This window comes from Lolium perenne, chromosome 4 (genome assembly GCF_019359855.2).
Source record: "Lolium perenne isolate Kyuss_39 chromosome 4, Kyuss_2.0, whole genome shotgun sequence".
Lineage (NCBI taxonomy): Eukaryota > Viridiplantae > Streptophyta > Magnoliopsida > Poales > Poaceae > Lolium > Lolium perenne.
The window spans coordinates 293,516,131-293,542,326 of record NC_067247.2 but is presented as its reverse complement, the minus strand read 5'-3'; the positions used below and the strand labels follow the sequence as shown (position 1 = coordinate 293,542,326).

Sequence of the window (26,196 nt, the reverse complement as noted above, 5' to 3'; positions counted from 1 at the left end):
TTATTTTGAAAACATAGAGAGAGCATAAAAGTAAAATTTTGAGAGGTGTTTGTTGTTGTCAACGAATGGTAGCGGGTACTCTAACCCCCTTGCCAGACAAACCTTCAAAGAGCGGCTCCCATTTTATTTTATTTTTGGGTAGCACTCCTTCCAACCTTTCTTTCACAAACCATGGCTAACCGAATCCTCGGGTGCCTGCCAACAATCTCATACCATGAAGGAGTGCCTTTTTATTTTAGTTTTATTATGATGACACTCCTCCCCACCTTTGCTTTCTCAAGCCATGGCTAACCAAATCCTTCGGGTGCCGTCCAACAATCACATACCATGGAGGAGTGTCTATTTTTGTTAATTAATTTGGGACTGGGAATCCCATTGCCAGCTCTTTTTGCAAAATTATTGGATAAGCGGATGAAGCCACTAGTCCATTGGTGAAATTTGCCCAACAAGATTGAAAGATAAACACCACATACTTCCTCATGAGCTATAAAACATTGACACAAATCAGAGGTAATAAATTTTGAATTGTTTAAAGGTAGCACTCAAGCAATTTACTTTGGAATGGCGGAGAAATACCATGTAGTAGGTAGGTATGGTGGACACGAATGGCATAGTTATTGGCTCAAGGATTTGGATGCACGAGAAGTAATCCTTCTCAATACAAGGCTTAGGCTAGCAAGGTTATTTGAAGCAAACACAAGCATGAACAGGTGCAGCAAAACTCACATAAAAGACATATTGTAAACATTATAAGACTCTACACCGTCTTCCTTGTTGTTCAAACTCTTTACTAGAAATTATCTAGACCTTAGAGAGACCAATTATGCAAACCAAATTTTAGCAAGCTCTATGTATTTCTTCATTAATAGGTGCAAAGTATATGATGCAAGAGCTTAAACATGAGCACAACAATTGCCAAGTATCACATTATCCAAGACATTTTAGCAATTACTACATGTATCATTTTCCGTTTCCAACCATATAACAATTTAACGAAGAAGAAACTTTCGCCATGAATATTATGAGTAAAGCCTAAGGAAATATTTGTCCATATGCAACAGCGGAGCGTGTCTCTCTCCCACACAATGAATGCTAGGATCCATTTTATTCAAACAAAAACAAAAACAAAAACAAACCGACGCTCCAAGCAAAGTGCATAAGATGTGATGGAATAAAAATATAGTTTCACTAGAGGAACCTGATAATGTTGTCGATGAAGAAGGGGATGCCTTGGGCATCCCCAAGCTTAGACGCTTGAGTCTTCTTGAAATATGCAGGGGTGAACCACCGGGGCATCCCCAAGCTTAGAGCTTTCACTCTCCTTGATCATATTGTATCATCCTCCTCTCTTGATCCTTGAAAACTTCCTCCACACCAAACTCAAAACAACTCATTAGAGGGTTAGTGCACAATTAAAATTTACATGTTCAGAGGTGACACAATCATTCTTAACACTTCTGGACATTGCCCAAAGCTACTGGAAGTTAATGGAACAAAGAAATCCATCCCACATAGCAAAAGAGGCAATGCGAAATAAAAGGCAGAATCTGTCAAAACAGAACAGTTCGTAAAGACGAATTTCTAACAGGCACCAGACTTGCTCAAATGAAAATGCTCAAATTTAATGAAAGTTGAGTACATATCTGAGGATCACTCACGTAAATTGGCATAACTTTCTGAGTTACCTACAGAGAATTAGGCCCAGATTCGTGACAGCAAGAAATCTGTTTCTGCGCAGTAATCCAAATCTAGTATCAACCTTTCTATCAAAGACTTTACTTGGCACAACAATGCAATAAAAATAAGATAAGAAGAGGTTGCTACAGTAGTAACAACTTCCAAGACTCAAATACAAAATAAAATTACTGTAGCAAAATAAACACATGGGTTATCTCCCAAGAAGTTCTTTCTTTATAGCCATTAAGATGGGCTCAGCAGTTTTAATGATGCACTCGCAAGAAATAGTAGTTGAAGCAAAAGAGAGCATCAAGAAGCAAATTCAAAACACATTTAAATCTAACATGCTTCCTATGCATAGGAATCTTGTAAATAAACAAGTTCATGAAGAGCAAAGCAACAAGCATAGGAAGATAGAACAACTGTAGCTTCAAAAATTTCAGCACACAGAGAGGTGTAGTAACATGAAAATTTCTACAACCATATTTTCCTCTCTCATAATAACTTTCAGTAGCATCATGAGCAAACTCAACAATTTAACTATCACATGAAACATTCTTATCATGAGTCTCATGCATAAAATTATTACTACTCCCAACATAAGCATAATCAATTTTATTAGTAATAGTGGGAGCAAATTCAACAAAGTAGCTATCATTATTATTTTCATCATCAAATATAGGAGGCATATTGTAATCATAATCAAATTTATCCTCCATAACATGCGGTACTAAAAGACTACTACCATTATAATCATCATAAATAGGAGGCAAAGTATCATCAAAGTAAATTTTCTCCTCAATGCTTGGGGGACTAAAAAGATCATGCTCATCAAAACCAGCTTCCCCAAGCTTAGAATTTTCCATATCATTAGCAACAATGGTGTCAAAGCGTTCATACTAATATTATTGCTACTAGCATGCAAATAAGGTTCCATAGGTTTTTAAATTTCCGCATCAAACCATCCATGTCTTAAATCAGGAAATAGAATAAGAAGCTCATTGTTGTCCATTATGCCAAACTAGTGTAAACAAGAAACAAAAAGATGCAATTGCAGGATCTAAAGGAAATAGCTTCGAGTACTTACGACGGTGCCGGAAAAGTGCTTAGTAGCCGAGATCCGGAGTGTGAGTACCTTTTACCTTTCCTCCCCGGCAACGGCGCCAGAAAAGTGCTTGATGTCTACGGGTGCTTCTATTCTTGTAGACAGTGTTGGGCCTCCAAGAGCAGAGGTTTGTAGAACAGCAGAAAGTTTCCCTTAAGTGGATCACCCAAGGTTTATCGATCTCAGGGAGGAAGAGGTCAAAGATATCCCTCTCATGCAACCCTGCAACCACAAAGCAAGAAGTCTCTTGTGTCCCCAACACACCTAATAGGTGCACTAGTTCGGTGAAGAGATAGTGAAATACAGGTGGTATGAATAAGTATGAGCAGTAGCAACGGCACCAGAAAAGTGCTTTGCTGTCCAGGACTGGCGTGTGGTTGATGGTGGTGATATTGCAGACAGTACAAATGCAGTAAAACAGTAAACAAGCAGCGATAGCAGTATTTAGGAACAAGGCCTAGGGATCATACTTTCACTAGTGGACACTCTCAACATTGATCACATAACAGAATAAATAGATAGATGCTAGATTCTACACTCTCTTGTTGGATGATGAACACCACTAACTGTGTAGGATTACACGAACCCTCAATGCCGGAGTTAACAAGCTCCACAATATTCGATATTCATGTTTAAGTAATCTTAGAGTGCATGACAGATCAACATAACCAAACCAAGTACTAACATAGCATGCACACTGTCACCTTCACGCTACGAAAGGAGGAATAGATCACATCAATACTATCATAGCAATAGTTAACTTCATAATCTACAAGAGATCACAATCATAGCCTACACCAAGTACTACACGATGCACACACTGTCACCATTACACCGTGCAGGAGGAATAAACTACTTTAATAACATCACTAGAGTAGCACATAGAATAGTAGTGATACAAAGCACATTGCAATCATAAAGGGATATAAATAAGCACTTCATTGTGCCATTCATAATAGTGAATAAGTATTCTGTGAAATATAGCCTAAGAGACCCACACGGTGCACACACTGTCACCTTTACACACGTGGGACAAGGAGTCTCCGGAGATCACATAAGTAAAATCCACTTGACTAGCATAATGACATCTAGATTACAAGCATCATCATATGAATCTCAATCATGTAAGGCAGCTCATGAGATTATTGTATTGATGTACATAGGGAGAGAGATTAACCACATAGCTACCGGTACAAACCTTAGCCTCGATGGAGAACTACTCCCTCCTCATGGGAGACAGCAGCGTTGATGAAGATGGCGGTGGAGATGGCAGCGGTGTCGATGGAGAAGCCTTCCGGGGGCGCTTCCCCGTCCCGGCGGCGTGCCGGAACAGAGACTCCTGTCCCCCAGATCTTGGCTTCGCGATGGCGGCGGCTCTGGAAGGTTTCTCGTACCGTGGCTTTTCCGTCTCGAAGATTTAGGTCGAGGGGCTTCTTATAGGCGAAGAGGCGGCGTCAGAAGGGGTCTGGGGCCACCAGACACTAGGGCGGCGCGCCCCCCTGGGCCACGCCGCAACCATGTGTGGGCCCCCTGTGGCCCCTCTCTGGCGGCTCTCGGGTGTTCTGGAAGCTTCATGCAATCCTAAGATGCTGGGCGTTGATTTCGTCCGATTCCGAGAATATTTCCTTACTAGGATTTCTGAAACCAAAAACAGCAGAAAACAAAGAATCGGCCCTTCGGCATCTCGTTAATAGGTTAGTTCCGGAAAATGCATAAATATGACATAAAGTATGCATAAAACATGTAGATATCATCAATAATGTGGCATGGAACATAAGAAATTATCGATACGTCGGAGACGTATCAGAGTTCCACACTTCTTCATAAGCTTCAGTCCTGGAAAGGCTGGATTCCGCTGTCCATTCAAATCCGAGACATGCTGATATACACAAACAATTGCACGGCCAGTTTCCGAGATAGGACAAAAAGAATGCAATGGAGACGCCAGAGATGTGAAGTCCTTACGGAAGATCAACTCGTCAATATCTGATGCCTCTGCCTCGTAAGCCTTCGCCTTAGACACCAGAGTTTTGATTCTCTGGTTGCTCGTCTTAAGCTTTTCGGCCAGCTCCGATATAGCCTGCGCATGTTTCTCCTCCAGCTCCTTCTTGGCCATAGTCTCCTTTTCGGATGACTCCTTGAGGAACTTCTCAATGGATGCATGCTCGGTCTTTAGCACTTCGAGCTCGGTGGAGATGGAGTCGATGGAGGGGCGCTTGGCAAGTTGTTCTATAAGGTGGAAAGCAAGTTCAAAGGTAAACAAACATATTCAATAATAGAGAGTGCGTTGAGGAATCTATAGTAAGGCGGAAAACATACCCTCGTTGTTTTTTAAACGAATCTCAAGGAGTGTGATAGCCCGCCGATCCTCCGCCTCCTTCTTGTACAACCTCTCGATCTCCGCCTTCTGCTCCAGCACCAGCGTACGCAGATCTTCATGCAGTTTACGGGTGTTATGTGATGTAAGTTGGAATGGTTAGACGGAAATTTAAAATCTGGGGGGCTGGACGCGAAGTTAAAGTTCTTCTTGTGCTGGGAAATTTCAAGTTTCTGCCAAGATCCAATTAAGATGATACAATTGAAGCATCGGTTCACACATGTTACTCGGAAAAAGTCTAAACCAATGCTTGGGGGCTGGTATTACCTGGCGCACGGATATGTGCTTGGCAAAGAAGACTCGGAGATTGTCCTCGAGGGTTGCTAGATCATGTTGCTCCGTCTACGGATTCCCCCACTGGTCATGTCCGCATGACGCTGTGCCAGGGGAATCTTTTGAAGTACCGAAAACAAGTGCGGGTGCGTCTGGGCGTACCGATAGAACCGCTCAGCAACAGTTTCTTTCTGGCATGATTAGCCGTAGCTTTAGCTGAGGTGGATTTAGGCTCTTCAGGCGGAGGTTTGGACGATGAGGTGTCTTGTTTGAAATTTGCAGTGACCTCCGGGATGTCACCGAGATTGATGATGTCCTTCGGATTTGGAGCTGAAGAGGAGGAGGCCTTAGACGGAACCTCCACTTCCGGCGTGACTGGTATTGAGTCAGGCGAGGTCTTGGTCTTCTTCTTGGGGGGGGGGCTTGCTTCCGGAAACTTTGCTGCATAATAAAAATAATGTGACACTAAGCATATTTTAGCCCAAGTTACGCAAAGAGAGTAAGTCGGAAGTCAAGCTCTTACGCATGTTTGTTGAAGAATCGCTTGAGGCTGGCCTGCGAGGTTTTGCTGGTGTTGACTTCTTTGAATCTCTCGCGCACGCGCTTGGGCACCGACCCGGAGGCCGCGCCTCTCTTCCGCTTGGCAGGGGGAGGACCTTCAGGAATCTCCATGTCTGATGCGGCTTCCGGGATAGTGGCGCCGGTGTGCGGGATCCGAGTCAGGGTCCCAAGATCTTTCTCCTCGAGGGCTTCGAGTAAAACACACAAGACAAAAGTCCTTAGACAAATTTGCATGCATAAAAAGGGAATGATGATCAGTCTGAAGACTTACCGTGATGCCGACGCCATTCGTGTGTATGTCAAAATGACACACATGAGTGCGGACATCGCGCGGGATCTTGATCAGAACCCGGAGCCGCTTGCCCAAGGCGTCGGAGGAAAGATTGTCCTGGTGGCGCGCATGGTGTCGTCGCGGCCGCTGTACTCATACATCAGGCGATCCCGATGTTGAAGAGGCTGGATCCGCTTGGTGAACCATGACAGCGTCAGGTCCTTCCCCCGACAAGCCGGACTCCGTCAGCTTGTAGATCCGCCTTACCATCCTTGTCAATTGAGTTGACTCAGAGATATGCGGGCAGTTTGTCCAGGTGGGGGTGTTGCTGGCGGGCTCGTCCTGAATTCCGGCAACATCTTCGGGCTGGCTGGATCGGAGACATCCTTCACATAGAAGAACCCCCTCGGACCAATACCTCACGTATCCGTGACGGTCAGTGTGAGGATAGGTGCGGCCGGGGCGGATCTTGAAGGTGATGCTCCCGCAGGTAGCAAGTGAAGAGGTTTGCGTCACCGTCTCCTTCTTGACGGAAAAGACATATTGGAAGAGGGGCAGATCAGGTTTTACCCGGAGGTGGTCTTCGCACAGAGTGATGTGATTGGCGATGGCGAGGACGCTGTTTGACGAAATGTTATGGGGCTGCAGCTTGTATGCCTCGAGGATTTTCGAAAAGAAATCGCTCGGGGGCAGCGAGAATCCGCATTCCACCAACGCCCTTGTTAGAACCCATTCTCCAGCTTCGGGAGCTGGGCTCAGGGAATCGGGAACCACTCGCCAGGATCCGGGTTTGAGAAATCCTTCCGCCTCGAGGTTGCGGAGCTCGTTGTCTGTGGTGGTGCAGGGCCACCATTGCCCCTTAGCCTCGCCTTCGAAAGAATGGGCCTTTGATTTTTGGAGGTGTCCTCATCCACCTTTTTCTCCATTTGCTTTTCTCCGGCTAAGTCCGAAGGAGTAGCAGAGGTTCCCTCAATGGTCTTGCCGGATCCCTTGGAAGGGTCCAGCTGGACAGGGGCGAATGGCGGAGGAGCGGAGGAGATAGGCTTTGCCGCGATGGGTTTCGTCTGCGATGGAGGCGGAGTAGAGGGAGACATCTACAAATACAGAAGAACTAACTTAGTCGGAACTACTGCTACACACTAATCGTCCCTACCAACGCCGATGAAAAAGCTCGAGCTGAAGGCTTACTGGAGATTGTTTCCGCGGTGGTCGGAGACGCCGCCGACGAGGAATTTGCTGTGGTGGCTCGCCGAGGTTAAGAACATGACGAACACGACGCGGCGGCGCTGGCTTCGGCAAAGTTCCGGTAGACTCCGGCATGGCGGAAGATGGAGCTCGGTGGCGGCGCTCGAGCGAGAGGTGAAATGGGGGAGAATGAGGTGATTAGGTGTGTGCGGTGGGGATATTTATAGGCGCGGGATGAGATTTGTGATCCGCATCCTGTGGTCGGAACGCAAGCGTCGCACCGTTGGATGATGGACACGTGTCTAAAACCCTAGCGGTAAAAATGGCTAAGGATAAGTTACCGTTCAAATTACCCAGAAATGGCGCCAAGATTGGCGGAACCGTTTGAACCTTTCAAGGTTCCGGGTAAGAATTCAAAACGACAAGTCGTTATCTCTGAAGGGGAGTAACTCGGAGACTCGTTGTAAAAATGAGGTCGATGGATGAAGTCCCGCGGGATGAAGGATCTTTCCGGCATGCAAGCTAGAAAGGGAAGAATCATGAAGTTGGAGTTCTTCAAGTTTCCCCATATTACCGAGAGGATTTTCGGAAGCAAAGATGATTCGAGCAAGGCGGAAACAAGAGGTGAATCTCGGAGAACTCTGGGGGCTACTGTTGTGGGTATACTTCATGGGTGTACCATTGATAGTGCCTAGATCCGGCAAGCCCGGGTGGCCCATAGATGGTTATGGTGGCATATGGCCCATCGGGCGGCCCAGTTATTGTAGATCAAGATGGATGAAGTCCAACCCGGGAACAAGTAGCCGGATCCACCGACCAACCTGGAAGTCGGATCCGGCCTGGCCCATCAGGGGTAGCCGGATCCAGTACGATGTATAAGGGAAGTCGGATCCTTGACGTGCACTGCAATGTAATATTCCATAGTTAGGTGACTTGTATTCCGGCTAGAACTCTCCGTGTAAACCCTAGATCCTGGCGCCTTTATAAGTCGGATCCCGGGAGCCCTAGAGAGAAAAATCACAACTCATTGTAACAACCGAAAGCGCCCAGATAATTCCAGACAAGCAGCAGTAGGCCCTATCATCGTGCAGGTGTTCCGAAGCTAGGTAAATCGTGTACCACCGCCCCGAGGACTCTCCGCCCGATGGCCTCTACTTCTTCTCCCTCCATGAGGATCCCTCCTCCGAGGTACCGTCGGATAGGCAACGACAATCGGTGGGGTTGACTTTGTTGTTCGGAAGGAAGTTTAATTATGTTAACTTTCCGATGAAAGAATCTATCCAAGGCTGGAGGTCGAAGTGGTTTTATCTTAGAGATCAGCCAGCGCCAGGACACATCACTGGCCTACCGAGGTTAGTTGACGTCCTATAAGCGACGCTGAAGAAGTCTTGGCGAAACATTTTAACTGCCAAGGAGAAAGCAATAGCCGACGATTTGTATGAGAAGATTTTAGACGTGTTGAGGCAGAATACCGAGCTGTCGCCCATGTTGTTGTGGAGAGCTGTTGGCTTGGACAGGTAATGCAGGAACTATACCGACCTATCTCTCGATCCACTGTTGTTTATTGTGATAACATCTCTGTTGCCTATATGTCTGCTAACCCTGTCCAGCACAAGCGCGCCAAGCACATTGAAATAGACATCCACTTTGTCCAGGATAAGGTTGCTCTAGGAGAATTCAGGGTGCTACACGTTCCAACCATTTCTCACTTTGCCGATACCTTCACCAAGGGTCTCCCTATTACGGTCTTCAACGAGTTTCGTGCCGGTATCACCATCCGTGAAGCCGACGATGTGACTACGGGGGATGTTAGACATGTGTTAACGAGATAACCATCACCTCTTGCACGTTGTGCATGTTCCTACTTAGTTGGATCTCAAATGTACCCTCTCTCCCCTCGTGTAACTTGTATATATGTGAACCCCACGAGGATGAATACACGATGCATAGTTTCAGCTGCTTTCAAGTTTTAATCCAATTTCTTGGCGGCTAAACAAGTTTTGTTTTCAGAATCACAAATAAATTATTTGAATCCATCCCAAAACGATGGAGCCATCCGCTGCCTCGGTTTATGACCGCAAAGACCTTGGATGTACTGTTTCTCAAACAAAAAAGAAAGAAAGAAGAAGATAGTATGTAGTTGAAGCCAAAAACAAAACATGGCCAATGAAGGCGGCAGGAGAAAAATTAAACGCTAAAGCAAGGTCCAATTCCGTTCGTGCAGCGAGCGGACGGTGACAGCGGGGAACCCCACCCGACTCTCGCGCCCCTCCGCTTCATCCCCCTCCCCTCCACCGATCGCCGCCCGCACCAAATCAACGGCATTAACCAACCCTGCCAACGCCGGGAAGGCGCGGCCGCGCGGAAGGGCCGAGGCTCCCCCTTCCGATCATGATCGCCGCCGTCTATGAATCGGCGAATTAAGGTAGGAGGAGGAGAGGTACGCGCGGCCCGCATTATGACGAACAACTTCCTGACCACAATACGGAGCCTCAAGCTGATCGAGGGCTACAAGGCCGCGCAAATCTACCCATTCAGTTCCGGAGCCTCCACCTCCGGCTCCTCCGGTGATACCGGAGGAGCCGGCGGCGGGGCCAAGCAACCCCCGCCGCCGCCACCGCGCAGCGTCTCCCTCATGTCCGCGTCAATGTGCTACCCGCACGCGCCCTCCACGTCGGGCTCCGACTCCACCCTGCCCTGCGGCCTCCCGTCGGCCGCGGCGCTCGACCCGGCGCTCGACGCCTGCCTCCGCCCCGTCGACCACGTCTCCGCGCTCGCCGCCTCCTACCGCCGCATGTCCTCGGCCGAGGCGGCCGGCGACGACCTCTGCGACGTGTACCTGGAGCAGCACGCGCTGTTCCGCGCGACCGGGGACGCGCGCCTGCTGCGGCGGGCGCTCCGCGCCGCGCGCGTCCAGGCCTGCGACCCGCACCGCCGCGTCGTGCTCGCCGCCTGGCTCCGCTACGAGCGCCGCGAGGACGAGTTCGACCCCATGCCGCCGCCGCTCGATCCCTGCACCCCGACGACCCCGCTCCTCGAGTGCCCGCGCTCCGCGGTCTTCGCCAGGGAGTCCTCCGGCGTGGACCCCGTCTGCCCCTGCCGCCGCCCGCCGCCTCCTCCCCCTACCCCTCGCCCTCCGCGCCTCATGCGCACCCCGTCCAACGCCTTCGGTGCCGCCGCCGCCGCCGCCGACGACGACGACGACGACGAGGAGGAAGAGGCGGAGACCAACGACCTGTGGTTCATCATCGGCCAGGAGGAGGTGGCGTGCGAGCGCTCCTGCATCGCCGCGCTGGCCAAGCCGCTCAACACGCTCCTCTACGGCGGGTTCGCCGAGGCGCGCCGCGACCACATCGACTTCAGCCGCGACGGGATCTCGCCGCGCGGCATGCGCGCCGTCGCCGCCTACAGCCGGAACGGCCGCCTCGACGACTTCCCGCCGGACACCATGCTCGAGCTCCTCGCCTTCGCCAACAAGTTCTGCTGCGAGGGCCTCAAGGTCGCCTGCGACAACAAGCTCGCCTCCATGGTGCGCGGCGTCGACGAGGCCCTCTCCCTCATCGACCTCGGCCTCGAGGAGGCCGCGCACCTCCTCGTCGCCACGTGCCTCCAGGCGTTCCTGCGGGAGCTCCCCAAGTCGCTCGCCAACCCCGAGGTCGCGCGCCTGCTGTGCAGCCCGGAGGGCAGGGAGCTCCTCGACGCCGCCGGGAACGCGTCATTCGCGCTCTACTACTTCCTCTCGTACGTGGCCATGGAGGAGGACATGAGGTCCAACACCACGGTCATGCTCCTGGAGCGGCTCTGGGAGTGCGCCGAGCAGCCATGGCACAAACAGCTCGCGCTGCACCAGCTCGGCTGCGTCATGCTGGAGCGCGGCGAGTTCAAGGACGCGCAGGGCTGGTTCGAGGACGCCGTCGCCGAGGGCCACGTCTACTCGCTCGCCGGAGTGGCGCGCGCCAAGTACAAGTGCGGGCACAAGTACATGGCCTACAAGCTCATGAACAGGGTCGTCGGCGACTACGACCCCGCCGGGTGGATGTACCAGGAACGCTCCGTCTACTGCGTCGGCAAGGAGAAGATGGCCGATCTCCGGACGGCGACGGAGCTCGACCCGACGCTGACGTACCCGTACAAGTACCGCGCCGCGGCGTTGCTGGAGGAGGACAAGTACGAGGCTGCGCTGGAAGAGATCGACAAGGTGCTCAGCTTCAGGATGGTGCCCGACTGCCTCGAGCTCCGTGCCTGGTTCTACCTTGCCGCTGGGGACTTTGAGGCCGCCCTGCAGGACGTGAGGGCGATACTGACGTTGGACCCGACTTACATGATGTTCCATGGGAAAATGCACGGGGAGCAGCTGATCGAGCTCCTCCGAGGGCATGTGCAGCACTGGGACATGGCTGATTGTTGGATGCAGCTCTACGACCGGTGGTCGGGGGTCGACGACATCGGCTCTCTGGCTGTTGTGCAGCAGATGCTCGCCAGGGAACCCGGGAACAGCAGCTTGCGGTTCAGACAGTCCCTGCTCCTGTTAAGGTATGGCATGCATCCCACTTGTGAGTTCTGGTTATACATAAGCAGAATTGGCTATAACACTTCCGGCAGTCCTTTCATCCCATAATCATTTGTATCAAGTTTATACTGGCTAATTTTGGTTTCATGAAAAATGGGGGATTTGGGAGTATAACTTACAGAACAATTATGATAGATGTTTTCAAATTCATAAGGTTAACATTCTCCTTGTTTTTTCACATGCATTGTAGGCTTAATTGTCAGAAGGCTGCTATGCGTAGTTTGAGATTAGCACGGAATAGTTCGATTCATGAGCACGAGAGACTTGTATACGAAGGATGGATTTTATACGACACCGGGCATCGTGAGGAAGCACTCGAGAAGGCTGAGCAATCAATCAGACTCCAAAGATCATTTGAAGCCTTTTTCCTGAAGGCTTACGCTCTAGGAGATTCTAGCCTCGACGTCGAATCCGCGCTTTCTGTTGTTCAACTTCTAGAGCAGGCCAACAGTTGTGCATCAGACAACCTTCGGAAGGGGCAAGTAAGAGAATCATCCTTCACTTCTTATGCTTTTCATGAAATATGTTGATCATTTGTGCTAATGAATGGCTGATTAACGTTCTCCAGGCATACAACAATATGGGGAGCATATACGTGGATTGTGATCTGCTGGATGAGGCAACCGAGTGTTACAGCATAGCACTGAGCATTAAGCACACACGGGCACACCAGGGTCTGGCACGGGTCCATTACCTGAAGAATAGAAAAAAGGCTGCATTTGATGAGATGTCATCGCTTCTAAAGATCGCCAAGAACAGCGCATCGGCATACGAGAAACGGTCGGAATATGCTGAGCGGGATGTCGCAAAAAGTGATCTCAACATGGCGACGTTGTTGGATCCGACCAGGACCTACCCTTACAGATACAGAGCAGCTGGTGAGTCCGCTGAGCATATGATTGCCTGCAGTATTCTATTGTGCATACAAACTTTACAGTAGTGCCAACTTTCGACACCAAATGCTAAACATCTAAAAGGCTTTGCATTCTGTTAAGTTCAGAAAGAAATTAACTATGCGCTACACTCATTTTTGGTTCACCAAATATCTGGAGACGTCAATGGATAGTCACAATTCAGAGATAGTATTCAAATTTTCAATAGCTTCATTGGCTGGAGTAACATGGTGTCTTGTGCTCTCGCAGTTCTGATGGACGAGAACAAGGAGGACGAGGCGATCGGGGAGCTGTCACAGGCCCTGGCTTTCAAGCCGGACCTCCAGCTGCTCCACCTCCGTGCAGCCTTCTTCGACTCCATGGGTGACAACACGAGCACGCTCCGCGACTGCGAGGCCGCCCTGTGCATGGACCCGACGCACGGTGACACGCTAGATCTCTACAGCAGAGCATCCACCAAGGCCGATCAGTCACAGAGCTAGTGAAACCTACCTCGCGCCTGCGATCATCATCGTCGTCGTGTTCGATTCAGCGTAGGGGTGAACCTGTGTTTGCCCGGCAGAGTGATGAAACGATTTTGTCCTTCCAAACGCCAGGAGAAGCCTAGCGGAGGCGGGCAGGAGAATGGGACTGCGGCACATGTACACACACATGTCAACTGAGTGTAAGTATACCGGCAAAGGTCGATCGAGCTCTGACTGCACATACGTTCAGGAGATGATGATGAACTTGCTGTAAACAAATGTAAGAATAGCGCGTGTAAATGGTAAAAGGCATTTTCATATGTATACATCAACTGACCAACATGACAAGAGCTCCAAGAAAGGGAAATGGGAGCTAAAGAATACAGGTTGTCCTTCAATCAGACCGGCTCATACTTTCTCACCATCTTCGTCTTTATTTTCTTCCATTTCTTAATGCCTCTTGGTGTTTATTCGGATGCACGATCTATGCATAGAAGAGTCGTGCTTTTCCACGATGCAGCGAGGACAAATATTGTGTATTTCTTTCCTCTTGCCGCGTCGTGATCATTGATCAGGTTGTCGCCGGCCACTGCGTGCTCTCCACCAGCGAAGGCCTAGCACACCTCTGTCCCACTCCAATTCCAAAATTTTGGCATTACAATTTGTTGCAAACAGTCTGTGCGAGTGACCAAAAACTACCGTTGGGTAGAGATAACCGGTAGGTGATTAATTAGGTCCTTCCCTGCCCAAGCAGATATCAGCAATTGCATTTCAGATTCGATCAGTTTGTTTAGTCCCACACCGCTAAACGGTAGAGAGTCATCTCACTTGGGCCTGTTTAAAACAGCTCTCAGTACCAGCATTAGAGAGCACGCAGCTGCGTGGTGAGCACATAGCGAACTATTCTTTCGCCTTTTACTAAAGAATACCGTACGCTCGCCACACCAAGCAGCATACGCTAATTTTTTTAGGGTTCCTTCTCCATGAGTGGTCCTACATTAATATGTTTGCAAAATTTTCGTCTAGTTGTGTAACTCCTTGCGACAAGGTACTAGCCTGCAATTCCTTGCGAGAAAGGTACTAAGCCTGTGGATCTCAAATGTTACAAATTTATTTCATTGCATGCTTCGACTGTTTATAACTGCTGTTTCCTTTTCATGCTTGAAATTGGTACATGATCTTTGGGTTAAATTACAGGAACTATAGTGCAACTCACTAGTCTGAAACTTTTGCCACTCAGTTAGCACAGTCATCCTTTTACATGTACAGAGAGCAGAGCACACCACTTACTCTGTGCAATCCTGCACAGGAAACAAATTCTCAAACATCTTCTACCCGACTACCAACTCCACAAACAAGATTAGCAGCAGCAACTAACAGAATAAAGAACTTCCTGTCACACTCAGCACACTACGTGTATGCCATTCCGCACTCAGGCAGCGCTAGCTCTCGGAAGACATGATCTCAAGCTCAGCCCACCACAGGGGTGACACCTTCGGAGTTGCTCCGTCAGGCCCCAGTGCCGTGATCTCCCTCAACCGAGCTGCAACCTCCGCCATCGTCGGCCTCCTCTTCGGGTCTGGATTGATGCAGGATCTCACTATCTCACACAATGCACGTGCAGCCTCCTCGGAGAAGGAACCGATGCTCGGGTCAATCAGGTCTGCAAGACCCATCCCGCCGTCGAAGTAGCGAGACGCCCACTGTTCCAGTCGCCCGTCCTCCTCGGAGCAGGGGACCCTTCCTGTCAGTATTTCCAGCAACACCATGCCATATTTATGCACGGCGTCTTCCAGCTCCGATGAGGAATTGGAGACACCGTGGCTCGAACTGGGTGCCCTCGTGTTGCTTGAAAATTCAAGATCCGAGACCTTCGCGGCAAAATCATCAGTAAGGTATATGGTCGTTGAGTCAAAACTCCTCGGAATAACAGGTGGTTTCAGCTGATGCATGTGCTCCAGACAGTAAGCAATCCCCATGGATATCCTGAGCCGCGTCACCCAATCCAGCTTCTCAGATTCTCTAACTGCAAATGACATTGTCAAAATGTTGAAGACTGAATGACAATTAAGAAGTAATACAGAAACAGACGATCCCTGTGTAATAAATACACGTACGTAGTTGATGCACAAACTATCATATCTTAAGAACTAACACGATGGGACCAGTTTTTGAGAAATCAAATTCAGTTAAGGTAGGGGAAATTAAGATAACAAATTCTCAAGTACGGTTCTAGGGGAAGGAAGTCTACTGGGTGATTTCACAAATTGCGGAAGCTTGTTACAACCATAGGACTCATTACTGGAAATTATATTGAAACACATAAATGGTTAAAGATCGCAAAGCACTTTGACTTTGAATAAGACCACGTTCATCGTTTTATAAAAATTGGTGGTTTGGTCATTGTCCCATTAATCAAAAAATTAGCTTAGGTTTTAATATTGGGTCAAGAATTTCACGATATCTCTGTCTATCTTATTTTTAAGGAAGTGAAATATCTTTACTCTACCTTCTATTTTGTTTTATATGATATTTAATAAGAATAAAGCATATGGATATTTATCTGTTGGAATCTTGTTGCTCAACTGATATGCATAGTCTATTAATTGGGAAACTTTTATGTATTATTAATTTGTTATGCTGCATGATGACTTGCAACAATGTTGGCAAATATTCACATAAAATGTACAGATGACTTCTGTAGTTCAGGGTGAAGAGAACACATTTGTGACTAGGAAAAATTATAAAATCATGAATATACTTACCATGTAGATACTCAAAAAGTGTTCCATTCGGAGCATATTCAAACACCATTGCTCTTGTAAAAGGATGCCCTTCCTCACAGTAGCCAAGTAAGTTCATAAAATTCCTGTGGTTTACTTTGGACAAACTTGTGATCTGAAAGCATAACCATTGGAATCCAATATTATTAAATAAACAATGCACATTCAAATGCTGCAGGTAGCTGAGCAGTACCTTTTTCCTGTACTGTGATTCCCATTCTTTGGACCAATCCTTTGCAGATGTTATCAAACTTGACGCAACTGCAATTTCAACTCCACTTGATAAAGTTCCCTTGTACATCATGCAACTAGATGTAGAACCAATTATATTGCTGAAATCCTCGCTAGCTGATTCCAGCTCTGACCGTTTTAGTGCAGGCACACCTATAATTATGATTAAGTTGTGGTGTCAAATCAGGGCAATCTCCTAGGTACATATATGCCAAAGCAGAAACAAAACGTACCTGTTACAAAAGCTTTTTGCAATTGCCCGCTAAGTCCTGTCACCCAAGGTTTCACAGTCCCCACCTTTTTAGCTCGGCAGTACAAAGCCCCAACTGCTGATATGATAAGGAAAGCAGAAATCCCTGCCGCAACTAAACCATAGGTTGTCAAGGAATGTTTATGCGCGGAGCGCGATGGAGTCTGAGCCGAATGATCATGCTCAGCTCCGTGAGTTGCCGGCCTAGCCGTAAGTGGATGTGGACGGACTATCGGTGGATGATGGTGTGAAGGGGGTTGCTGTCGTATGGGTTGTGAAAATGGTGATGGTGAGCCTTCTGATAGGGATATGAATGGTGAGGGTGAAGGAGCAGACACTGGTCCTGATGAGGGAGCTTGCCCAGGTGAGAATAGAAACTGAGCACCTTGGTTTTCACCACCAATCTGCAGCAATCTTCTATAATTCCTAGAGAAGCAATAGTTAAGACTTGAGATATATTGTCAATATAAATGATTGATATTTCTGCCGATTCAATTATAAAAAATAATTACCATTGATTCATTTACTGCCAATATTCACATGATCGTTTCTAGGTTAAGAGATAGTGCAATACAGTATTATTTTCTTTTCAGTACTTATATATTTGAAGTTGACAAATTAGTTAGATATAGCGTACTGACGAATTTCTTATGTCTCCGTGACTATAGTACCATGGATTTCTAAAATCTACACAGGCACTAGAGAAATTGCTACAATTGCAGAATTCACCCATTTAATTGTCTCTGTCTGGATAAAAATGCAAAGAGAAGTGTGGCAACAAATTATATTTCAATTCATGGAAATAAATAGTATATAATGGGAACACAATAAGCTTAATTCCAGTTCTTACCAGAAACAAAATATCAATAGGGAACCAGACCGCTACTATCTGCTTTTATGCATAACTGACACAGTAACAGCTTTTTAGGGATGATACAGTAACAGTTTAGTTCAGATACATGATACTAGTGTTCAGTGCCTACCGAAGTGAAAACTTTGGGGCATCTTCTAACAATTAAGGCTAATAGCCCAACACCAAAAAGAATCTATTTTGCAACTCCAATATCTAAAGAAAAATCTGGATAGTAAAATCGTAGTGGCCCCATTCCCTGCAAGTAAGAAACTACTAGAGTTACAGAACAAAAGTAGAACCGATTCTCAGAACCTGAGCGCTTACCTACGGCTAAAAGAAGCTCCATTGCTGATCAGGGCCTCAGCTCCAACTCCAAAGCCTCCAATCCCTGCAGCATACCAAAAGAGCCGACCAAAATGGCAAACGCCATGAGCCCAAGTCCAACTGCACACCCAGCAACTTCGAGAAATCCAAAGCCCAGTCAAAGAGAACCAAACCTGCGCCACCGAGCGCCCAAGAAACAGCAACCAGGAACAGAAGAAGAAGCCTGTGGGGCGGCGGCCACTCCATCGGTTAGCCGAGAAGATAATAGCAGAGGACCAGCGGCGTGCGCCGGAGAGGGGGAAACCCGGTCCGGCAGGTGGATGGGGGTTGAGGCGCCGGTCACGGGAGGCGGGATGCTACAGGAGAGATGGCCCGTGGTTTGGTTGGGAGGAGGGCGGTGGAGACGGCGAAAGTGGCAGCCGAAGGTGGTGGAGACGAGAGGGAAAGGGAGGCGGCACGAAGGCGACAACACAACAAGAAGCTTTTATTTGATCTTTTTTTTCTCTTGTTTTAAAATTGTTTGGTTTGTTGATCTAATCATTCCCCACGGATATGCAATTTGTTCATCAATGTGGGCTACTTAGCTTCAAAGTGAACTTATGTATCTAAAAAAAGGCGATCGTCGCTCTCTTTAGCGCGACACAAGCTAGTCGGGAAAATCCTAGTCGTCGGGGGTCACCTTAGTTCACCCTCACCCGCGGAGGCTAGCGGGCAACATGGTCTCTTTGCACTTCTTTTTCATGGTGGTTGCGGTGCACATAGTGGCTTAGTGGCATGGCCTGCTAGGTGTTGCTATGTCCATGTGGCACTACAATAATGCCTTGTCGAGGCAGAAATAGTGACACGTTCAAGAACAATCATCAACGCGGGATCCTAGCTAGTTGACGGGGTTGCAAGGAGGCGGGCAGTTGCAATTGTTCGGATCCCTCAGTGTGCCACTGGATCTAGGATGGGAGGGCCCCCAACAATGGTCGTCTCTTGATATTTGCGGTGGGGGCATGTGGTGGATTTGTGTGAAACCCCATCTCTGAGCCTGCGACAACGCGAACATTGTCCCCTTCTTGAAGGCATTGTTGTGCAACACCACTCCCTCTACAAGCCTTATGGTTGAGGTTCTCCGGGTGAAAAACTTAGATATGGTTTAGCTAGTGGTTGTAACTTCGGGAAAGTGGGAACTCGTCATGGATTGGGCGAAATTGGTCAAGACGATTGTCCTTGTTCTCTTAGAATTGGTCAAGACCCAGATATGCCTGCCTTCCTTATCATAAGGAGTCTAGCTTCTCTCTCCGACACTAGAGCTCTGTGGCGGAGGTTTGCTCAGCCGATTCAACCTTTTGGTCCAGGGATGCTAGCTACGAGCCTAGGTTCCTAGGTGTGGCTTGCTTGTGGTTAGGTTTCTGTGCATTTTTTTAAATAATCATGATTTGTATGGTTTTGGCTTAGTTTTTCTCATAAACAATATCAATTATCTCTTCTCAAATGAGTTTCAGGTGCATATACCCCTCTTTGAGGCGTTCATAAAAAATCTTATATCTCTTCCTCTTGATTTTGGGTATAATGTTGATCCTATAAGCACACACCAAGGACTATCTATATTTTTCTAAGATCTATCATGTTTGCAGAGATGATGTTTTGGATTTGGATATAGTGACCAATATACATGTTTACCTTATTTTTACACCGTGTGCTAATAAAAATTTGCATATTTGTTAAGATATTTTTGTAATTCTGATGTCATGAAAATATTTACAAACAACGGTAGTAAATAGTTGGATATGTCTAGCTAGCATGTAACACTGTTGGATTCTCCCTTAATGGGCTGCTCTGAAATTCGTGACAATGGTTCTTATTTCATCTACTTTGCCACTTTCAAGAAATGCAAATTGTGCAAGACCGGAATTCCGGAAAAAAAGATCAAATGATATTGTGGAAGCGATGGAATGACCCCACAAAACTGAACTATACAAATTCAGAAGCAATACCCCCATATCTATGTGGAATATTTTACAGTTCAGTTGTACCAATAAAGTATTCCACGTAGATGTTGATTTAAAACTTATCCATGCAATAATAATACGTCGTTTGATGCAATTCTAAAATGAGGAAGTAGGTTTTAGATTCTAAATCTTTTGTTGTCTTTTTTCTTAGCTCTTAGGAAATTTTAGAACTTAGACCTGATGTGATGTAAGTTTGGGAAGATTCCCCCCCCCCCAATCACGAAATGGTTAACATCTAATATTGTGAGAGCAACCGCTCCATGTTCTGAAAAAATCCGCTCTACGTTTGTAGTCGTAATTCGTAAAACATGTTCTTTTTCGAAATAACTGAAAATGCTGACAACATTTGCCCATCCCCAACACCAAAAAGTTTTCCTCGACACCACCTTTGTATGTCTCCCATCCTACAGAAAGAAGTCTAGATCACCCCCCCCCCCCCCCCTATCTTTCACGTCTGGGACGTTTAACCCCTCTAGGTTTAAAGTGGAACACATAACCCCCTCAAGTATGGATTACCGGTTAAATTACCCCCTCCAGACGGTTTGTGAGGCTTATGGTTGTTTTGGGAGGCGGTATTTGTCCACGTGGAGGTGGTGCGTTGGCGAGGTGGTAGAACCCGTTGGCACCTGGTCTTATCCGGTCGAGCGCATGGGAACTGGTCCGCTCTGCTCCTCTCCCATCGCTGCGCTGCTCCTCCTCTCTGCCGGCCCGTCGCCGGGCTGCTCCTCCTCTCTCCCAGCGTCGCGCTTTTCCTCCTCTCTACCAGCGCCGCGCTGCTTCTCCTCTCTCCTGTCGAAGCGCTGCTCTGCTCCTCCTCTCTCCTTGACGAGACGACCACCAAGGAGTACTCCACTACTGCTACTGCTTTGATGCCCCGAGCGCTCGTGGAACTCGCCGGACTTGCTCAGAAAGCAGTCGTCGCCGCCGCCACCCTCAGTTGGTGCTTTAGTGGAAGAGATCTGGCTGCTCCGGGCCAGCGCCATGGGGCTCTCCCACGAGTCCTTGGACGAGTCAAACACTAACATTGACATGCCAGGGACCTAGCCCGTGAAGAGCGGCACGCTGTAGTCTGTAGAGGGAGTCGTACATCGCAATTGCGTTGAGCTGCGGCACGCCTTGGTTCTGCGGCGGCATGGGAAGCACGTGGGACGCGCCGGTGAGAGGGTTGGACACGATGGCCAGCACACGCAGAGGATGAGGCCGCCCGATGCGACCACCGGCATGGACCCTGGCGCGACGTAGCAAGGATTCCAGGACCGCTCGATGGCGTTGAAGGCTATGGTAGGACGGGCGCAGCGTCGTGGTCTCCTGGAGACGACAGCCGCGCACAACTCTCGACAGACAGCACGGAGGCAGAAGAAGCTGGGCGGTGGGAGGCGCGCCAGGACGCGCTCCAGCATGCCCTCGTGGATGTCTCCCAGGACGGGCGATGGGCACTTGAGCTTCCTGTAGTTGGCCGCCGCCGTCTCCGTGCAGTTGACTTTTCTCCTTTTCCCCATCTCTTAACTGCAATCTACGTGGGCAAATATACGTGGGCAAAACCACCGTCCAAGTCAGCTAAAACAGCCATCTAGAGCCTGAGGAGGTAATTTAACCGGTAATCCATACTTGAGGGGGTTATATGCTCCACTTTAAACCTAGGGGGGTTAAATGTCCCAAACGTGAAAGATAGGGGGTGATCTAGACTTCTTTCCATCCTACATGACCATCCTACTACTACTCGATCTCATGTCTGGTCATTCTTGCTTTCCACGCTGAGATGCACATGCACGGTGCCATGAAACCCATATAGTAGCCCATCACGTGAAAGGAGAATCGTGACGCCCCTATCGCCATAAATCCCCGAAATAAACAAAAGCTCGAGACACCCCACCGGCTAGACTACGACCAGTAACCATTAACCACACTACCGGTTCTACTTAAAGATCTGGGTAGAAACAAAATTCACGGTCAACCATCGGTTCGTGATAAAGAAACGAGCCCGGGCAAATCACTGGACAACACTCATGCCCTCCTCAATCGAACGTTGACATGCATTGCCGGTCCGATCCAGCACCTACAAATGCTAGCAAACAATATACTATTATTGAAGCGTATAAATGGATTGCGCTCCTTCCTCCGTCTCAGTTTACTAGTCTTCTTCGTATATCTAGGTCGTCAATTTAACCTATATATCTAGAGGTATACGCACGCCTAAGAGAGAGAGAGAGAGTAGCTACTTTTATTACTCAGATTTTTGGCTGCGTTAACCTGTTGCTTAAAGCCTTAAACATGGTATCAAAGCCAAGAGTCTCAAGTTTAAGTTTTAGTTTTCACAGTTTATCCTAAAAAATTTACCTTTGAGTATCTACACGTGTTGACTTGTCTTCCCGTCACATGTGAGTGAGGTTGCTAAAGTGTATAAGTGAATTGCACTACTCCGATCCATCAGTTCGAACTTCTGATTGTATTGTCAAAATAGTGCATAAAGCTTGGCATATACTATATAACAGGGGATTAACTTGTCAATGCCTACAGATTATAGACTTAGGTTTCGTAGAAAGTAGAGGACAAATAGATCTCAAAGGTTCAGCCGAAAAATGTGCTTGACTATGAAAAAGTAGATGACAAGTAGATCCTGTCGCCATCTTTTAATGAAAACACCCGAAGATTTTTCGACTGACGTCGCTGCTGACGATAGCCACGATTCTCTCCTTGGGAAGCCACAGGTCCTGTCACCTCACTGGGTTGTGGGTCCAGAATTTCTGCACCGTCAACACGTCGCACAAGTGGGGGACATAGGTCCTTCGTAATTTCCGGCACACGCGCAGTAACTCCGTCCAGTAATTTAGGGCTGACGAAACCATTCTACCCTTGTGGACACGCGTAAGGCTAAAAATACTTCTCTTTTTCATCCAACGGCGCAGCGGGTCAGCTTCTCACTATATATTCACCGCATCATCCTCATTCATACCCTTCATCGTGCCGCACATCTGCTTTCTCTCTCTTACTCCGCCATTGCCATCCCTTAAGCTCCTTGCGCTCCTGCTTCCCTTCATCCTGCTCTTCCACCAAAGCTCTCCTCCATGGCTCCTCCTCGCACGAAGATGCTGGAACAAAGCTCCAGGCACTGACGCACCCGCGGGGAAAGCCCGGGTTTCTGGTTGGGAGCGGTCCAAGATCTCCACTCAGGACCAAAAGACTCTGAAGAAGTTAAGCCTACTGAAGAAGCAGGAGTCGCTAAAGTTCCCCGGTGATGAAAGCTTCCCTCATCCTCCAATCGGATTCCCGGTAACATTCATCGACTTCCTCGTTTGTGGCCTCTCCACTCCTATCCACGAATTTCTTCGTGGTCTCCTTTTTGTTTACGGGATTCAGCTGCACCATCTGACAAGGGATTAACTTGTCAATGCCTACGGGTTGTAGACTAGGGTTTAGTTGGAAGTAGAGGGCAAGTAGATCTCGAAGGTTTCAGCCGAAAAGTACTCGACGATTATGAAAACTAGGGTTTGTGAGACAATGATTCGATGATTTCTTTGTCCCTCGACTCCCCCTTATATAGGAGGTGGAGCCGAGGGATTCGTATTGTACAAGTTACAGAGTCCGGGAGGGTTTCCAACTCATCCCGCAAGATTACAAATATTATCTTCTAATACAACTCTAGTTTTCCTTAATAACAACTTGGGCTTCCGATTCTTCTTATTCTTCGAGTCGTGGGCCTTCAGTAAACCCCGGGTACTATATTCGGCAGGCCCATTGGGGATGCCTATGTCAGTAGCCCCCGAGATTTTGCTTGAATCGTAGAGTCAGGGAAAATCTCCATTGTTTATATTTACTCGCCAACTTTAAACTTATCTATATTTCTTCATATGAATTTCTATATTGTACAGGGAAAATGGTAGTTGGGGCTAGTTCATCTGACGGATCAGGTACTAGTTAACTGCTCTAGTGGCAATCCGCAAAAATCTACTTCAAGATCACGTCCCTGGACATGATCTCGGGATACTGGTGTAAACTTCGACAGGTGCCGCTTAAGGTCTTACCATTTTGTCGAGTCCCTGTCATATTTATCGGGTACCTAACGCGTCCGTTAGGATTTTTCTTCGTATCTGTTGATACGGATAAAAGTAGCAAACCGACGTCAGAGACGGCGCCACGCCACACAGAACGGATCTGGGGTCTTACCTTCGCAAAGTCTTGCGGCATTTAGAAATTGTTCGCAACTTTGGCGTTCTGAGAATATATTGTCGAGTGCTTATTCGGCTGTTGGAATGGTACATTTTATTGAGTCAACGGATGACTTATATTGATCTCCCGATGGGAGTATATGCAGAGTTACTTATAACTCGAAATATACACTCTTGTTCTTCTATCTTTCTTTTTTTTTTATAATTTCATCGGGCACGCGAACAGAGTTCCCGATGGGAGTAGCCCCCGAGGCTACAGCCAAGGACTTGTGCTTGGGTGTAGGCTCCACGCCTTATGTCGCTATATTTTCTTTCTCTCCCGATATTTCCAAATCTCTCGGGCGCGCGAACAGTGCTCCCGATGGGAGTAGCCCCCCGAGGCTATGAGCAAATATTTGTATTTGATCATAGGCTCACACCATTTCTATTTTGTCTTTCTCGAACTTTTCATTTTTACCAAAGTAGCCCCCGAGCATTTGATCAAAAACTTGTATTTGATCAAAGTCTCTCCAATATCTTTTGCTATCGCCTTTTTATGAAACTGTTGAGTCGAAATTTTCTCTTGCTAAGATGACATCATTGCTGACGATAGCCACGACCGCTGTTCTTGGAAATCGCGAGAAGTTCTTTCTCGCTGCCTTGCGGGCCCAAATTACGCATCGTATTGACACGTCGTGCAAGTGGGGGACACACGTCCTCCGCTTTTTCTGGCGCACGCACTGTAACTCTTCCAGGGTGAAATTACTTTTTTACCCCTGTTCCATGTGTACATCATCTGCCGCACACTTTTTCCATCCAACGGTACACCGCTTCGCCGCACCTCTATTTAAGGTCTTCATCTTCTTCCTCCAGCACTTTCGCTCGCGCCGCTCCTCTGCTCTCCTCTGCAAAAATCCCCTCTTGCGCTCCATAACTCCCTGAGCTCAACCACTCTCACATTGTGTTCCTGCGCCATTGTTGATGCCACCACGTAGATTGATCAGGCACAGCACTCCTGAATCCAAGATGGCTTCCGCAGATCTAGGGAGCGCTGAGTGGGAGAGATCCAAAATCTCCGCCCAAGACATCAACCTCCTGAAGAAACTGGGGATCAGCAAGAAGCCAAAGGCGCTGTGCTTCCCCAGCGAAGAAAGCTACCCAACCCCTCCAATGGAGTATCGGGTTAGTTTCGTTGATCATCTCATCCGCGGCCTCTCTGCCCCCATTCACCCTTTTCTTCGGGGGTTTCTTTTTGTTTATGGTCTGCAACTTCATCACCTCACTCCCAACTCTATCCTCCATATTTCCATCTTCATCACCCTTTGCGAGTCCTTTCTCGGCGTCCAGCCTAACTGGGCGTTGTGGAAACGCATCTTTTTCTGTCACCGCAATGGCTCTCCCAATGTCGCCTATAACATAGGCGGCGTTGTTATCTGCGTTCGCCCTGATGTCGATTACTTCGATGTCAAATTCCCTGACTCAGTTCAAGGGTGGCGCAAAAAATGGCTGTACATTCATGAGGAGAATCATGGATGTGCTGAAGACAACATCCCTCCTTTTGATGGTGCCGAGAAAATCTATCGCCGCCGCTCCTGGGATGCCGATGCTACCGAGGAAGAAAAAACGGCGATGGAGGCGCTGATGACCCGCATCCACGAGCTCCAAAGCACCCGCGGTAAAGAACTGTCGGGTATCCAAATCACGGCGTATTTCCTTAGGAACAGAGTGCAGCCTCTACAGGCTCGCAAAAATCCCCTCTGGAAGTATGCTGGCGATAATGATGTGGATCGCCTGTCGGTGGATTTGCCGGTCAAGGACTTAGAAAAACTCGTCCGGAAAATTTCCTCCCTCAGCAAAAAAGATGCTGTCCCCTCTTCTTGTCGGGTAAAACCATACAACGCCACCAATGCACTTCCCGAGGTAACTTTGGTTGACTCTCAATTTTTGTTTGACATCCTTTGCATAACTCCTTTATTGACATCCTTCCTTGCTTTGTACAGAACCATCCAGATATTGTCTCTCTTCCTCCCCTTCCTGAAGGTGGGGAAGTCGAAGAACGAGCTATTGTCACTGATGACAACCAAGATGCTCCTTGCCCTGATAGTGAACCTGCAGGTTCTCGAAAATCTGCGGGATCCTCTGAAAAGGAGGCTGGCTCTGAGGCTACCACATCGGCACAGTCTCCTCCTCCTGCTGTTTCTCCAAAGAACAAGAGGAAGAGGACTGATGTCGAAGAT

General features: G+C 48.0%; 2 protein-coding genes and 1 non-coding gene across 4 annotated transcripts; 2 read left to right on the top strand and 1 right to left on the bottom strand.

The window, feature by feature from the left end:
- The first annotated feature begins 9,667 nt into the window (after positions 1-9,667).
- Positions 9,668-13,774, top strand: LOC127295788 (ethylene-overproduction protein 1). Its single transcript, XM_051325786.2, has 4 exons — positions 9,668-11,982; positions 12,210-12,501; positions 12,588-12,897; positions 13,162-13,774. The coding sequence occupies exons 1-4, from the start codon at positions 9,857-9,859 to the stop codon at positions 13,392-13,394; spliced, it is 2,961 nt and encodes a 986-aa protein (XP_051181746.1). The 5' UTR covers positions 9,668-9,856; the 3' UTR covers positions 13,395-13,774.
- A 477-nt stretch (positions 13,775-14,251) lies between these two features.
- On the top strand, positions 14,252-14,368 carry LOC127297855 (U5 spliceosomal RNA). Its single transcript, XR_007849537.1, has one exon. It is a non-coding gene; the product is annotated as a U5 spliceosomal RNA (small nuclear RNA).
- Positions 14,369-14,508: 140 nt separating this feature from the next.
- On the bottom strand, positions 14,509-18,334 carry LOC127295787 (protein MALE DISCOVERER 2). 2 transcript variants are annotated; one of them, XM_051325783.2, is made up of 6 exons: positions 17,991-18,334; positions 17,818-17,881; positions 16,624-17,066; positions 16,353-16,543; positions 16,142-16,274; positions 14,509-15,402 (listed from the first exon to the last, which is right to left on the bottom strand). In XM_051325783.2, the coding sequence occupies exons 1-6, from the start codon at positions 18,061-18,063 to the stop codon at positions 14,819-14,821; spliced, it is 1,488 nt and encodes a 495-aa protein (XP_051181743.1). In that variant the 5' UTR covers positions 18,064-18,334; the 3' UTR covers positions 14,509-14,818. The 2 variants fall into 2 exon arrangements, with proteins under 2 accessions (XP_051181743.1, XP_051181744.1); XM_051325784.2 differs by having other exon boundaries at positions 16,624-17,057.
- Positions 18,335-26,196: the final 7,862 nt, after the last annotated feature.